Below are 16141 nucleotides of genomic sequence, written 5' to 3'. Positions count from 1 at the left end.
CTCGACTCTCCAGGTCTTCCGGCGACCTCACGCTTTCCAACTACTTCTCCGATTCCAGTGTCCTTATTCCAGCACCCGTGTTAGAATGCGGTTGCATTATTGGAGCTCGGTACCTCTGTTTTTTATTTTTATTTTTTTTGTTGTAAAAATTGCTGGTTAGGAGCCTCGAACTTCAGAGTTACTTCGCAGCTCTCCACTCTCATCTCTGGTTTGATATGCTAGTCACTGTCGTCATCTCTGTATCGTCTCTAACTCACTCATATTTGGTCTGATATGTTGGTTAGCCATTCTCTCGCTCCGGCTAAACTTCAGATCTTGCCTCGAAGTGTTTGAAAAATTTCAGTTGATACAGATTTCTAGATCTGCTTTTTTGTCTTCTTCTTCTTTAGAAATTTATTTTTGATAGATGGTGCTGTTTTTGATTAACGCCGAGTATTTTCTCTTGAGTGTCAAGTTCCAATAGTTCTTGTTTCGCGTTATCAGTTAATTAAGTTTGATTGAAGAATTCGTCTTCTACTTGAGCTGGAGTTTCTTGATTTTTTGAAGGAAATTTTTTGCAGGATTTTCCTTCGTTTTGTTTTTATGCTGCCTTCAGCTTGGCTATATTTTTGGTCTTCACTTCACAACAATTTTCTTCTTCATCTGCATCTCATCATCCGACATCGTTGTCTACCTCGCCTGCTCTGTACATTGGCATCTCATCGCATGACATTGTTGTCTTCCTCGCCTGCTCTGTGCATTGGCATCTCCTTCTATGGACCATCTCCATCTGTGCTTCACATCAATGGAGCTTCCTTCATCATCTTTTATGGCAAGATGGAGATGTTAAATCTTTATTCACCATCTCCATCTTGAGGGGGCATATTAATAGATGTGTTTTCTTGAATTGTTAGTTTAGAGTTCTAAGTTAAGTTGTTAATTCAATTGTTAGTTCTTATAGTACATGTACTAGTATTTTATACTGTCACTTGTACAACTTTTCATCATTTCAGAATATACAATTTATTTATTTAAAACCCCCATCAACTCGGACGAAGAAGAAGAACAAGCTGGGCTTTACCTTTTTAGGACATTTCTTTTTAATTTTTTTTCACACAAACGGGGCACGAGTTTTTTCCCGTTTTATAATTAAAAATAAATAAAATATAAAATAATACTTTGAACAGGGAATTTTTCTCCAAAATAATGCTCATGTAATCTCGCAGCTTCATGCTGCGAGATTTAAACTGGTGGCCACTCTGCCATCGACACGTGGCAAAGAAAGAAACAGGGGTAACGTGACGTGTGGCGACGGGTGAAGAAATCTCGCAGGTCTAACCTGCGAGATTTGAGAAGCGATCGAACGGAGAGGCGACGCGTGGCTGCGAGGTTACGAGCGATCGTGACACGTGGTGAATCTCGCAGGTACAACCTGCGAGATTTGAGAAGAGATCGAGCGGATAGGCGACGCGTGGCTGTGAGATTTCGAGGGATCGTGACACGTGGTAAATCTCGCAGGTCCAACCTGCGAGATTTGAGAAGAGATCGAGCGGATAGGCGACGCGTGGCTGCGAGATTCCGAGGGATCGTGACACGTGGTAAATCTCGCAGGTCCAACCTGCGAGATTTGTTTTGCGCGCTGAATTCCTCCCTGAGCCTTCTCAAAACACAATCGTGCAGAGGAGAAGAGAAGAAAAGTTGCAGACAAAGCTTCGAGCTTGCAGACGACCGTTGCATTGGCAGGTGACCGTTTGAGGTGCAGGTGACCGTTCGGGCTCGGGTGAAGGCGAGGCGAGGCTATTTAAGAGTCGAAGATGGGGTATGTTATTTAATATTTAGAAAAATAACCTGAATATTTCATTTAAGAGATTTACATGAGATAATTGTTTATGTTTTGAGTTGGTTTGATATCACACGCCGCGTTCCGAGTATTTGGGTTCTGGCTCTGCATCTAGAGGAAGGTTAGTTTTTTTAATTAATAATGTCATTATAGTTTAGAATTACGTATTATGTTGTTTAATTTCAAATGATAGATGTAACCAATAGTATATTTACGTATCTACATAATTTCGGACATATCTAAACTGAAGTGATTACGTAATTATGTACATGCATACATGTTAATAGAAATAGGTGGTGATAAAATTGTGTCTAGTTCCGAAAATGTATTAGAAGGTGGTGTGGAGAAGAGTAGAAAAAAAGCAGCGTTGGGGGAGTGTGTTGTTTTTTGTCTTTAAATGGATAAATTTGAAGGTAATAAGGTTTTTGCTCATTGAAAGGCAGCCTGTTTGGGTGCTGCAATGAAGAAGGTATTTGAAGATAAGAGAGAAAATTCTGATGAGTCAACGACTACTGTACTAAGGAGAGGTTTTAAAGGGGACTTTAGTATTGTGAAAGTTCCTAAGTCGAGATGATTGCAATAGGTTCAAATGAGATTAGAAAAGCTAAAATGAGGTTTCAGATTTAGAAAGTGATGACAATAGTGATTTTGATTGTGCTGGGGGGTTATTGTTGGATAGATTTCCAAAAAAATATGGGTAGGTTTCTGGCTCCTGTGATGATATAGGGGATTTATCTTATGCTGATCCATGCCTGTTGGAAGGTCTAGAGGGAGCTTCAATTTTTTATAATGATGGGTTGTTGAATAAGTTTCAGCATAGGGATGGAATTTTCTCATTCTAGTGGAGGAGATTTTCGAGGAGGATTTAGAAGCTCAAATTCTTGAGGATAAAATGGATTTAAAGTTGAGTGATATTGGAGGAAATAAAGTGTGTCTGATGGTGGTAAAAGTTGAAAGGTGAAAGGTCAAAGAGGGTTAGCAAATTTGAAGAGCTCGGTAAATTCTGATGGTAAGGTTTTGAAAAGGGGGTTTCTCAGTTGATTTTGTTTAGTTCTTTTTTGGGATCTTGTGTTTTTTTGTTTTTTTTTTTTTTTCCTTTTTTGTTTCTCTCTTTTTATAGTGGACTTCTTGTCCCTGCACATTGTAGCTTCTCTTCTTTCTAAACATAAATTCTTTTTTTTATGAAAAAAATAGTTTGGAAAACTGAATCAAACCAATTCGTACATATATATATTTATATAGTTGTGTAGTTATGTACTTATTGAGACCAAATTGTTCATATTACAAAATTATGTACATAGATTTCTAAATAATAGTGTTAATTATGTAGTTATGTATGTGGTTAGATTTCTAAATAATAATGTTAATTATGTAGTTATGTACGTAATTTAATTTCTAATGATATGTACCTACTACTATAATTACATACCTACATATTTTTGACATATCTAAATCGAACCAATTATATAATTACGTACATGCATGCATGTTAGATGGTTTGGATAATTGAACCAAACTATTAATTATGCTTATCTAAATCAAACCAATTAGATAATTACGTACATATTCAGATTTAATTGTTCAGAATTAAAAAATTAGGTACATATATTTTCAAATTATAATGTTAATTACGTGATTATGTAGTTTAATTTCAAATGATAGCTCGGTGTAGCCAATATTATAATTATATACCTACATAATTATGGACATATCTAAACCATACCAATTATGTAATTACGTACATGCATGTTGCATGGATATGAACCAAACCAATTGTGTACATTTATAATTGCGTAATTATGAATATAGTTGTACTGAATTGTCCATAATTATAAAATTATGTACAGAGATTTCCGAATAACGGTATTAATTACGTAATTATAGTTTAATTTCAATTGATAGGTGTAGTTAAAAATATAATTACATATCTACATAATTTTAAGCATATCCAAGCTAAACCAAATATGTAATGTATGTTCATACATGCTTATTAGTTTTTTTTTTTTTGGAAAATCGTACCAAATAAAATTACATGCATACACATAATTGTGTAATTATGCATATATTATATTTTAATGGTCCATAATTATAAAATCATGCACCGGAGATTTTAATATTATAATGTTAATTATTTAATTATGTAATTTAATTACAAATAATAGGTATAACCAATACTAGAATTAAAAACCAACATAATTACGGGCATATCTAAACTGAACGAATTATGCAATTATGAATATGCATGCATATTAATTAGTTTGAAAATCGAACCAAGTCAAACTACGTTCATAATTCTTTATGTAATTATATAAATGTTCGAATTGAACAATCCATAATTATGTTATGCACGTAGAGATTTTAATTATTATACTAGTTACTTGCTCGTAGTATAGTTTTAAATGTGATACATTAAATAAAATACTATTATAAATGATTAGGTTGAAAATTTAAATGGGCCGATGGTTTAAGTGGGTAGACCCGTTTTATCCATTTAATTTCCGGTAGTAAATGGGTCACCCATTTATGACCCATATAATTACATGAGTGTACCCTAACCCATTTAAAGAATATAATGTGCACATTAATGTATTGAAAATAATTTTTGTTCACTATTCACTTAGCATACGACTTATACATAAAATTATTGTTTTGCGTAGGTCTTTTATATTTACCGGCCGTCAATCTAGATGGCAGGAAGTTCAAGCAGTATTTTGGTTCCGGTATTGTTGTACATGGGGTAACATTATAACCGGCCAAACCGATGTTAGTTATAGTATTCCGTCAGTTCAACCTATTAGAATTGGTCATAGGTGTAAATTAACTAAATTGCATACGAAGATATACAAGTATTTACAAATTGATCCAAATCAAAATGCATTGCGGCTAACCGCAAGATACCCGATTAAGGGGCATCATGATACAATCTTCTATGAGGTTGTTCCCGTAACTAGTGATTACGGTTTGCGCATGGTGTTGGATGCACACTGCGTAGGGACGACATATTTGACTGTGCAACTGTATGTTGAACTCATTCCTTAGATGGGTGTCGCCGCACATGGGCAGCCGGGAATGTTTATTGAGCACGTGGTTGAAGCGGAGGAAGAAGATGCTGATGTTGGTGGGATACCTGTTGTGGATATAAACGAATGTCCACGATCGTCATTCGAGGCGCAGACGTATGAAGGAACTACTATCCATACGAATTTTCATGGTGTTTGCGAAGATGTTTCAGCAGAACAACCAGGATCGTTGTTCCCAATAGCGAACAATGCGTTGGACGTGGGGATGAACATCACGAACGATGTTCATTTACAAGATGACACGTACGAGGAGGAAATTGGTGAAGGGACGAATGAGTTCCCCAATGATGTCGACCCACCCCCCGTCAATCGAACGATGGCACGGATACGGAAGATTTAATGGACAAACCTCCTATGTATGGTGTAATTGACGTAGAGGCTGCAGATTTGTCCCATGGTGACAAGCTTCCTATACGGGCAACTCGTTGGGATGAATCATCAGAACTGAGTCAAGGGATGCTATTTGGGTCGAAAGATCAATTGATAGCTGCTGTGCGAATATACCACGCTCGAACGCACCATGACTTCTACGTCCTGCAGTCGACCCCACTATTATGGGTTGTTAGGTGTAAGAACTCTGAATGCAGTTGGAGACTGCGTGCGATGTATCGTCAGAAACATCGATTCTTTGAAATCACTCAATATGGTGGTCTGCACACATGCTTGAATGAACTCCTCTCGCAAGACCATAGCCAAATCACGTCGTCCCTTATTGCTAGTGAGGTTGTGAATATGATAAGGGGTGATGCGTCGACCTCAATCGCTACATTGAAAGAATTCATAAATCGTTGTTATGGCTATTCCATCTCATATAAGAAAATTTGGTTAGGCAAACAGAAGACAATTGCCCAAGTATTCGGCGATTGGGAGAAGTCTTATCAGACGTTGCCTAGGTGGATGGAAGCAATGTGCACTTATAATCCTGGTACTGTCGTAAAGTGGAGGTGGAACCCTATACCCGGCAGCGATCAGACCGTAACATTTGTATCCGTCTTTTGGGCGTTCGCAGCATCTATTCAGGGTTTTCCCCACTGTCCTCCTGTGATCTGTATAGATGGGACACACTTGTACGGTAAGTACAAGGGAAAACTCCTTATTGCGACGTGCCCGGATGCAAATAGGCAAATATTCCCCCTTGCATTCGCTATTGTGCAAGAGGAAAGTTTGGACACATGGAATTGGTTTCTGTGTTGTCTTCGTTCCATTACCGATAGGGACGACATTTGCCTTATATCAGATAGGCATCCAGGGATCATCGCTGCAGTGTCTCACAATCCCGATTGGCAGCCACCGCGTGCGCACCACCGGTTCTGCCTTCGACACGTTGTAAGCAACTTCAGCACGAAAGTGCACAGTGTCAATCTGAAGCGAATGGCTGAGCACGCGGGAAGGGAGCATCAGGTCAGAAAGTTTAACATGTGGATGGAGAAGATCTTCGATGAGGGTGGGGAACCCGCAAAGACGTTCTTCGATCAAATCGCTCCTCATATGTGGACTCAGTGCCACGATGGGGGCAGAAGGTATGGGAACATGACGACAAACCTCGTCGAATGTTTCAACGCCGTCCTTAAGGGCGCTCGTAGCCTCCCAATCACTGCCCTTGTGCAACTGACATTTTATCGCGTTGCACATTATTTCAATAGCCGATGTGAGGCTGCTCGTAATGCAATATCAGGAGGAAATGCATTAACTCCTCATACATTGCTTGTGATGGAAAGAAGGAAGTTGAAGGCGACCGGACATCGCGTGACGACGTTCAACCGGTCTAGAGGTACTTTCAGCATCACGACTGCGCATTTGGGACCTCATAAAGGAAAAAACGTGCAAACGCTTCGCATTTAGGATTTGCACGGCTGCTCATGTGGGAAGTGGCAAGCCTTACACTTTCCATGCTCCCACCTTCTCGCTGCATGTGCGGAGACACGACTCAACGCCATGCAGTACGTTGAGCCTTGTTGGACCACTGCTGAGCATTATGCGACATATGCGGCGGATTTTCAGCCGATTATGCACGAGGCATACTGGCCAGCATCGTCTTTGCCGACTATACAGGCAAATCCAGCGTATGCTCAACATAAAGGTCGTCCAAGGAGCTCCCGTATATACAATGAGATGGACGCTAGGGAAGGTAGGAAAAGGAGCACGTGTAGTATATGTCATCAAGAAGGGCATAATCGCACAAGGCGTCCGAGAAGGACCCACTCGGGCGATGCAGCGGGACCGTCGCGTTGATTTCGTATGCAGTTTTATACAATTTCACACCATTTCTTTTTCATTTATATCTATTCTGATGCAACGATGCATTTCCAGGATTGATCCAGGGCCGTCCAATCTGAGCTTCTTGACGATGGGCGATCATCACAGGGCCAGCCGAGCATGGGCTGAGGGGCATGCGGAGCCCCTGTGCTGCCGAGGGGGCACGCAGTTTGCCGAGCGATGGTTAGAGGCAGACCCCCGCATTGTCCAGCTGATACGCGATGCGGGGTTTTATGGCATTTATCGGATTGCTCATATCCAGCTTGATTGGCATCTTGTCACATCATTGGTGGAGCGATGGAGACCCGAGACGCACACGTTCCACTTACCTTATGATGAGGCCACCGTCACATTACAGGACGTAGCTGTTTTGTTCGGGTTGCCGATTGATGGGCGAGCTATCATTGGTCGCACTTCCGGACCAGTGGAGGGACCTACAGACCGTCAGGGTCGACTCGCCCTGCGTACTATGTGCGAGCGTTTGTTAGGCATTGCTCCGCCTAACAGCGAGTTGGTTGGTGCACGCAACTGTATGCGGTTCCTTGAGGGGGATGCGTTTCGTGAGCTCCCGGCACATGCAGATGTTCAGACAATAGCATGCCACGCACAAGCCCACTTGTTGCGTTTGATTTGTGGGGTGATCTTCTCGGATGTTTCCGGCAGTTATGCGCATCTTATGTTCCTTCCACTTCTTGAGGACTTCGGAGCGTGTCACTCGTACAGTTGGGGGTTCGCCACTTTGACGTGATTGTACAGGGAGATGTGTCGCGCCGCACACCACTCGAAGGCACAGATTGCGGGCCCTCTTCGCTTACTCCAGGTTTGGGCTTGGGAGAGATTTCCTTCATTCGCGCCTACGCGGCGAGGTTTCCTGCAGATTGAGAGGGGTCAGGACGGTCGTCCGGTTGATCCTCTCTCGCTCGCATATCGGTTAGTACCTATTTTATCTATCCCCATATATTCACTCAATAACTATTACAAATACTAATTCGTAATATGTAGTAGTCTTGCATTTGGGAACTTAGATTTCATCTTATACAGATGGAGGGACGACTTGAGGGCATCGATGGTTGCGCTTCACACATTGCCCTGGTACAGGTTCGAGTTGGACATACACCGAGAGCATGAGGTATAAATCAGTTAAAGTATAGCACATGAAAGCATTTCTTTCTTTCTTTCAGTTGTGTATAGTCCGCATAACTTTTTGTTTTGTCTAACTGCAGTTTATATGGATTCCCTACACGGATGAGATTTTAGTTGACATGCCGCCTGCCTATGCAGACGGGAGGGACCTGTGGGTAGCGCGAGTGCCACTCATATGCTTTCATATTATTGAGTGGTATCTCCCCGATCGAGTCATGCGACAGTTCGGGTTTCGACAGGTTATTCCTGCCCCATTTATGACTTCGGGGGTAGATATTGTTGGGGACGATCTCTACGGCATGGATGGACGCGGTCGAGGGGTCACAGACTGGTCGAGTACGCACGCGATATTCGTCACTGCGTGGGAGCATTGGCGAGACTAAATCGTACGAGGAGTGGCGGAGCACAGTCCGATGCGTCCAGATTACCCATACTTCACTTGGTATAGGTCTATCACACGCCGTTTCGTCGACAGGACCGCAGCTGTATATTTGAGCCTCGTAAGAAGATTAATGCCACAACTCATTTTATTATATATACGTTCCAATTTGAATGCGTTAATAAAATATGTTCATATCCTGCAGGCTGACATAGTCATTGAGGCAGAGCAAATCTCGTCGGATCCTGCGATCCACCGATTGATGCGTGCTGCACTGGATCTCGTCCACGAGGACGGTCGACGGATCCCAGAACGAGGAGGTTGACCTGATGTACCAGCACGAGGAGGTCGACCAGCTCCAGTACGAGGAGGACGACATGCTTCCTCTAGTCGTCCAGGGACTCCCATGTCCTCCCCACCAGTCGTACAGGCTGAGTACTTGTTTGGCCCGTCAGCGCCTTATGCGCCTTCCACTGTAGCTCATATTGCCGGACCATCGAGCAGACCGACTGATGCCCCATCCGACTCTACTGCTACCCCATCCATGTCATTTTTTTGGACGTCTTTTCGAGTGGGGTCTGAGTCGATGACACCCCCTAGGCCGCCTCGTTCTCGTCCTGAGGACATCGTATATTTATCAGCGTGCGCTACGTAGGGCTGATGATGCTGATGCAGGCAGCAAACTCTTGGGCGAGAGAGGATTAACTCCAGCACGACGGGCAGGACACCTGATGATGTTGACGAACAGGGGAGGTAGACGCCAACGGCAGCCACCACACGCACCCGGGGAGACGACCGCTGCGGCACGGAGTAGTTTAGCATTCTTTAATTGCATTTTATTTGTATGATTAGGATTGTTTTGATTTTCATTTGATATAAGTGATTATTTTTTTCTTTATTTTTATATATCATTTAATAATTCGTATCTCTAAAGAATTCAATACTGCCAAATCTAAAAAATGACACATAATTCGTATCGTCTAAATTTGCTTGTCTAGTTAAGTTAATTCCTTAAATTCAATTGTCTTTTACTAAAAAATTCGTATTGCTAAAATTTGTATGTCTGCATGCATTTACGTGCGTCGTCAGATGCAAACGTGTTTCAGCACTCTAAACATTTACACGTTAACTTCCCCTTACTGCCATATACTACATGCACCAAAAATCTTAGGGAGCACTTAATATATGTTCTCTCCATTAAACTCCTAGTCAATTTGTCTTAAAGTATATTAATTAATTACGTATATTAATTTTAATAAAAAAATATAATTGATTAAGTGATATATTAATTTTTAGAGTATGTATATCCTTAATTAAAGTTTATTTCATGATTTCTCTAAACTTATACTTTAATTAACTATCCAAATTTAAAGTTCAAAGAGCATGTAGTTACAACATGTAAGAATCGTTAATTTTGCATTTCAATTTAAATTTGTATAATTACAAAAACTTTAGTATGGTTTTCTCTACATTCTCTAATTAAATATGAATGGGTGACTAAGACAAAAAAGCAATCTAACAATAATCCAATTTGACCCAAATCCTACTTTCAAACACCAAAAGGATTGGTCAAAATATTTGGTTTAGTATGCGGATAGTCAAACTATAATAAAAAAGAGTAAAAACAAAAAAATTAAGACGTACAAAGAGGTATTGATGCTGCTATTATCTTTCAAAATGTTTAACTTTGTCTTGCAAAGTTTAAATTTAAATAATAAATTTAAAAATTTAAATTGTTAATTCCCTTTTTAAAAATTAAAATTAAAATTTAAATAATAAATTTAACTTTGTCTTGCAAAATGTTTAATTGTTAATTTTAAATATTACATCCAATAAACATTTTGCAGCAGTATAATTATTAGGCATTTTTATAACTTATTGAAAATTTATTTCTTCTAAATTTTTTTTTGTCATACTTAAAGAATTAGTTGGTACAAAGCATCAAAACATTCAATTCAAAAAAATTTTTCGGTCTCTAATCCATGAGTTTTAAAATATCATTTTATTAAAGACAAATTTTATTATTCCACATGCAGACCGACTTTAACTAACAAAATATTCATTTCGTCAATAAAATTTAATTATACGAAATTTTGTAGTCTTTTTTGTAAATTCTGGGGTTAGAATCATATTTTGAAATATTTTTTTCGATTTTATCCAAATTTTTATTACAAAATACTTATTCATAATCAATAATATCTTTTATGTAAATACTTATTCAAAGAAAGTTTCCTGTTCAGAGTATTATTTTATATTTTATTTATTTCTAATTATAAAACGGGAAAAAACTCGAAGTCGAGGGCATTTGCAGAGAAGCTGAATCTTCTTCCTATAGACTCTAGCTAGCTATGTATTTATAGAGTAGGGTTTAGGAGAAGCTTTGTGATCCAACAAATTTTGAGTTGAAATTTTCAAATCAAGGTGCTCAACATCTCCATATCAACTCACCAAATATGCTTCTGCTCGTCTGTTTTCCCTTTTTCTAAATTTGGAATTTAGAAAGGCAAAAGGGTCATGTTTGATGAGTGATGAAGAGGTTCTCTTTTGGTTTTTAATTAATATAAGCAGTATGAGTATCTGTTTTTCCAGATAAGCATGTATTTTTTTAGATAATTGAAATTTCCTAATATTTACATAAAAATATTATATATATATATATATATATATAATTGCGAGTGATGCAGCCAATCCTTGAAAGCAAGTTTTAAGTTAAGTTTTACTGGCGTTATTTGAGCAAATTATGTTTGATAGCCTTTAGGCTTCAGCATTGTTGGTGTTGAAACACCAGATCGTTTTGTGGTTGGGTTCATTGTGTTGGAGAGCTGGTAAGTTGTTGAATGTGACTGGCGTGTTGTGGTTCTTCTTTAAGGCCAACCCAGAAAAATGACTTAAAATGAGCCTCTGTTTTTATAATTTACAATGCAACGAGGACAAGTTCACCCCACAGGTTCTCCGTACGATCGCTTCTTAAATCTCGCAGGTTGGACCTGCGAGATTTACCATGTGGCACGCTCTCCGTTCGATCTCTTCTCAAATCTCGCAGGTTGGACCTGCGAGATTCACCACGTGTCACGATCGCTCATAACCTTGCAGCCACGCGTCGCCTCTCCGTTCGATCGCTTCTCAAATCTCGCAGGTTAGACCTACGAGATTTCTTCACCCGTCGCCACACGTCACGTTACCCCTGTTTCTTTCTTTGCCACGCGTCGATGGCAGAGTGGCCACCAGTTTAAATCTCGCAGCATGAAGCTGCGAGATTACGTGAGCATTATTTTGGGAAAAAATTCCCTGTACAGAGTATTATTTTATATTTTATTTATTTTTAATTATAAAACGGGAAAAAACTCAATGGGGCACTCTTTGTTAACGCCCTCTCCCTTCAACTGGACCCCACAATACCACAAGAACACACCCATTGGTATTTCGACATGCCACATTTGGACACAAGGTCGTTTCCAAACCTAATTGTATGTGTTCCCCACCTCCTCCCAATACATCTCTCTCTCTCTCTCTCTCTCTCTCTCTCTCTCTCTCTCTCTCTCTCTCTCTCTGTTCTTTTTTTAATCATTTTGTGTTGAATAAAGTAATCCCAGGCTCCACCGTACAATCGCAGTTTCCCTCTAAACCTGGTAACCAGTTAAATTAACCAAATGCCTGCAGCTCGGGGGTCATTCCTCGATGCTCATAAACTCCAGTCACATTTTAGAGAAAAGTTAAGGGGATCGCAGCCCATCACTGTGTCATCCACAGAGAAGCTGCTACCACTAAAGGCTGGCTCGTTCGCTGGGATTGGGACCACAAAATCATTAAGCTGATGAACATTCATCAGAATCCCCAACAAACTATCTCTTTGTTCTTGCAGATCCGAAGCCCGTGCCGTCGCCCATTCAAGTTGCATTTTGAGCTCCTCAACAGTCTTCTGCAAGTAGAAAATGGCACCCGTGCTGCCGTATACGGGATCCTTCAGCCTCGCCCTCGCTTCGTATACTATTGCTTTAACTGCATCCTCTCTCATGCTCTCCTCCACCATCTTCATAATACATACATATACGTTAATTTGTCAGAAATAGAAAAGTTGAAATGGAGGAATTAATTAACCATTAATTAATATTTAATGTACACGGTTGCACATACCTGAATCATTTTGATGACATTGCTGGCACCGAAAACCTTATGCACGCCGGCGAACATCTCGACTGCTTCGCCGGGGAAATAGGGTGCGAGAATGCAGCTGGCGTCGCATCTCCGGCGCAGCATTCGACAGGCTGCGCAGGGTTGATGGGTCCTGCCTCGCGCGGACACGGCAAAACTCATGTTTGAATTAATTTATTGATTATAACAAACTATTCCAGGAGTCGTATCAAGGGGCGGGCGTAGTAAAGGCGAGTCCAAGAAGCAAGGTAAATATATAGAAGCTGGTTGGCGTGCATATGCCCATTGCCCGTTAATGGGAATGCTGACTTAATGTTTGTTGCTTTGCTTCATAAAATGACACAGTGGTAGCAGGAAATTGAATGGGAGGGGGAATTGAAGGCGGCGGCTTGAGGGCAGCTTCTTTCAAGATCAATACTGGCGAGTTGTGAAAAACGTGACGCCTTAAGTGGGGTGAAGCTGGACATGGTTCAAATGGTTTTTAGTTTGGACGGGTTTTCTGAGGTCATTGACCGTTCAATAACCAGACATCAAAGGATACAGCGAGGCTCCATGACTCTTTCTGCTTTGTTATCAGAGTCTTCATGTGGTGAAATGCCAAGTCAATGGTCGAAATTTATGGGTCGCATAACATTTAAGTGAGCCCCACCATTAATACAAAAGCTTGTTATTGGTTAAGGCTTGTTTGATATAATTACTGTTTTCTGTTTTTCTTTCTATTTCTCTACGGTTAAAAAAAAAAAAAAAAAAAATCTAAAATACTTTTTTTTATTATCTATTTTTTTTTTTTGTTTTTGATGCCGTTATTTATTTATTTAGTAAAAAAATTAAAAATCAAATTTTATAATTTTCATTTGTTTTGATAACCTGGTCAAAACTTTTAAGATTCAGAAAGAGTTATGTTGGACTAAATTTGATATACCTCAAATATATCACTTATCATAAATCCAAAGGAGACTGGAGCCCAGCATTGATGAGGGCAATTACCACCTAAGTCAACTGTTCAGGCAGAGCAATTGACGCCAGCTCCATGATGACTAGAGCAATCTACGCCAACGTTATAACAACAGGAGCGATTCACGTTTGCGCCATAATTCGCTAATAAATGACACATCGCCCTTGGGTCAAACTCCATCACTATAAATGGGGATTCAGAGAAGAGGCTAAGGTATCTCATTAAAAACTCTACTTTACTGTTGCATAAAAAACCTCTCAAGTCAATCCCTAACTTAGGCATCGGAGCGATCCCCCGGAGTACACCCCGGGTCCTCCAAGCCTTACTTATTTATCTCTTTTCAGGTGGTCGTGATCAGGGATTGTGAAGGTCGTTCAATTTTTGGCTGCAACAGTTGGCGCCGTCTGTGAGAACTTCTTGAGAGGTTTTCTCTTTCAATCCTTGATCATGACTATGTCAGATAATTGAAGGTCGATGCATTGGCTCAATTAAGATCGTTCGAAATACCACCGTCCGACACCTAGATGTACTTGATGCCGTCTGATCCATCGCCAATTGGGATCCTACCCAGTGCAAACTCTTCATTCGCGGAATTGGATGGGACACTACCATCAAGAACCTCCACAATCTCTTCTCCACCTATGGTGACCTCGAAGAAGCCATCGCGATCCTTGGCAAAGTCATCGGGAAAAGTAAAAGGGTACGGGTTTATTACATTCAAGCACATCAATGACACTTTACTCGCATTGAAAAAGCCAAGTAATAAAATTAACGGACGAATAACCGAGACCCAACTTGCGATATTGGGAAATTCCGGATCTAATACGAATCCGACTACAATTGATGTTTCTATGCGCAAGATTTATGTAGCCAACGTGCCTATTCTCAAGGTATAATTTTTTCTCCATCATACAATAATAATTCTAAAAAAAACAAATAGATGTCATAGTTTCAACCCTTCAAAAGCTCCATCTTAATGGTTAATAATAATTAATAGGATGTTCAAGTTATTTAATTATTTGAACAATGACCTATGCACCAAATGCATAGTGGGGTCATAATAGCTGCACTGCAAGTCAAATAAATAAAGCCAAACTTTGAAATTCCAATGGGTTGGCCGAATGCACCATGGGTTTGGTAATAATGACTTTTGTACATTCATGTGCGTTGAACAGTGCTCTGAATAGTGAATTTGAAATTGCTATTGGGAATTTGAGTTGAAATTACAACGCACATTGAAATTGCACAATTGTAGCAACTACAATCGGCAAAACCTCAAGTAGAAAAATCAAGCTCCTTAGTGACATTCTATCGAGCACCTGGAGCCCAATCAGCCGAACAATCCACACCATAATCAAAACAAACAGTAACAAAATCACCATCGTCAATGGTAGACATCTCGCAGATCTCAATCTCAAACTTCAATCTACCATTGCACTCACAACCCCATCCAATATGGGACTCATGAATCAACTGGACTACAATTGAATAATCTGAGTTTATAGACCCCACATAGGACACAGACAACACAAAAATAGTCTGCGAAATCTATAACATTGCACGCTTACTTGCAGTTCCCTTTGCCATAAATGATCGAACACTTGGTGCATACACATCCAAACCCTTTGAAACAAATCCATCTCGAACCGATTAAGAATCCTAACTGATATTGAAAATACCATAACTCACATCTTTAACCCTAATGAAATCAAAACTGCAAGAACTTGTCGAATTGAACAACCATCCCAGCATCATAAATTATCAAAATGTTACTGAAGATATAGCCCAGAAAATGAGCACAGCTCATTAGGTAAGGAAGAATCGGCCCAACTGATGAGCAATGCTCGTGAGGTCAGAAGACTGCCCAAAAAATGAGCACGACTCATTAGGCAAAGAAGAATCAGCCTAACTGACGAGCAACGCTCGTGAGGCTAGAAGACTGCCCAAAAAATGAGCACGACTCATTAGGCAAAGAACAATCAGCCCAACTGACGAGCAACGCCTGTGAGGCTAGAAGACTGCCCAAAAAATGAGCACGATTCATTAGGCAAAGAAAAATCAGCCCAACTGACGAGCAACGCTCGTGAGGCTAGAAGACTGCCCAAAAAATGAGCACAGCTCATTAGGTAAGGAAGAATCGGCTCAACTGATGAGCAATGCTCGTGAGGTCAGAAAACTGCCCAAAAAATGAGCACGACTCATTAGGCAAAGAAGAATTAGCCCAACTAACGAGCAACACCCGTGAGGCTAGAAGACTGCCCAAAAATGAGCACGACTCATTAGGCAAAGAAAAATCAGCCCAACTGACGAGCAACGCTCATGAGGCTAGAAGACTGCCCAAAAAATGAGCACATCTC

The 16141-nt window shown here is 40.2% G+C and overlaps 1 protein-coding gene across 1 annotated transcript; it reads right to left on the bottom strand.

Annotated features, from left to right (window-relative positions):
• Positions 1 to 12218: 12218 nt before the first annotated feature.
• On the bottom strand, positions 12219 to 13342 carry LOC131166107 (LOB domain-containing protein 1-like). Its single transcript, XM_058124399.1, has 2 exons — positions 12812 to 13342; positions 12219 to 12707 (listed from the first exon to the last, which is right to left on the bottom strand). Exons 1-2 carry the CDS (start codon positions 12989 to 12991, stop codon positions 12360 to 12362), a joined length of 528 nt encoding a protein of 175 aa, XP_057980382.1. The 5' UTR covers positions 12992 to 13342; the 3' UTR covers positions 12219 to 12359.
• Between the last annotated feature and the right edge of the window lie 2799 nt (positions 13343 to 16141).

Source organism: Malania oleifera, chromosome 10 (genome assembly GCF_029873635.1).
Source record: "Malania oleifera isolate guangnan ecotype guangnan chromosome 10, ASM2987363v1, whole genome shotgun sequence".
Taxonomy (NCBI): Eukaryota; Viridiplantae; Streptophyta; class Magnoliopsida; order Santalales; family Ximeniaceae; genus Malania; species Malania oleifera.
This window is presented reverse-complemented; position numbering and strand designations above follow the sequence as displayed.

What these genes read in the sequence shown, in the direction of transcription:
- LOC131166107 (XM_058124399.1), bottom strand. Translation starts at nt 12,991, where the DNA reads ATGAGTTTTGCCGTGTCCGCGCGAGGCAGGACCCATCAACCCTGCGCA. An exon ending in ATGTCATCAAAATGATTCAG is followed by an intron (nt 12,708 to 12,811) that starts GTATGTGCAACC and finishes TGTATTATGAAG; the next exon opens with ATGGTGGAGGAGAGCATGAG.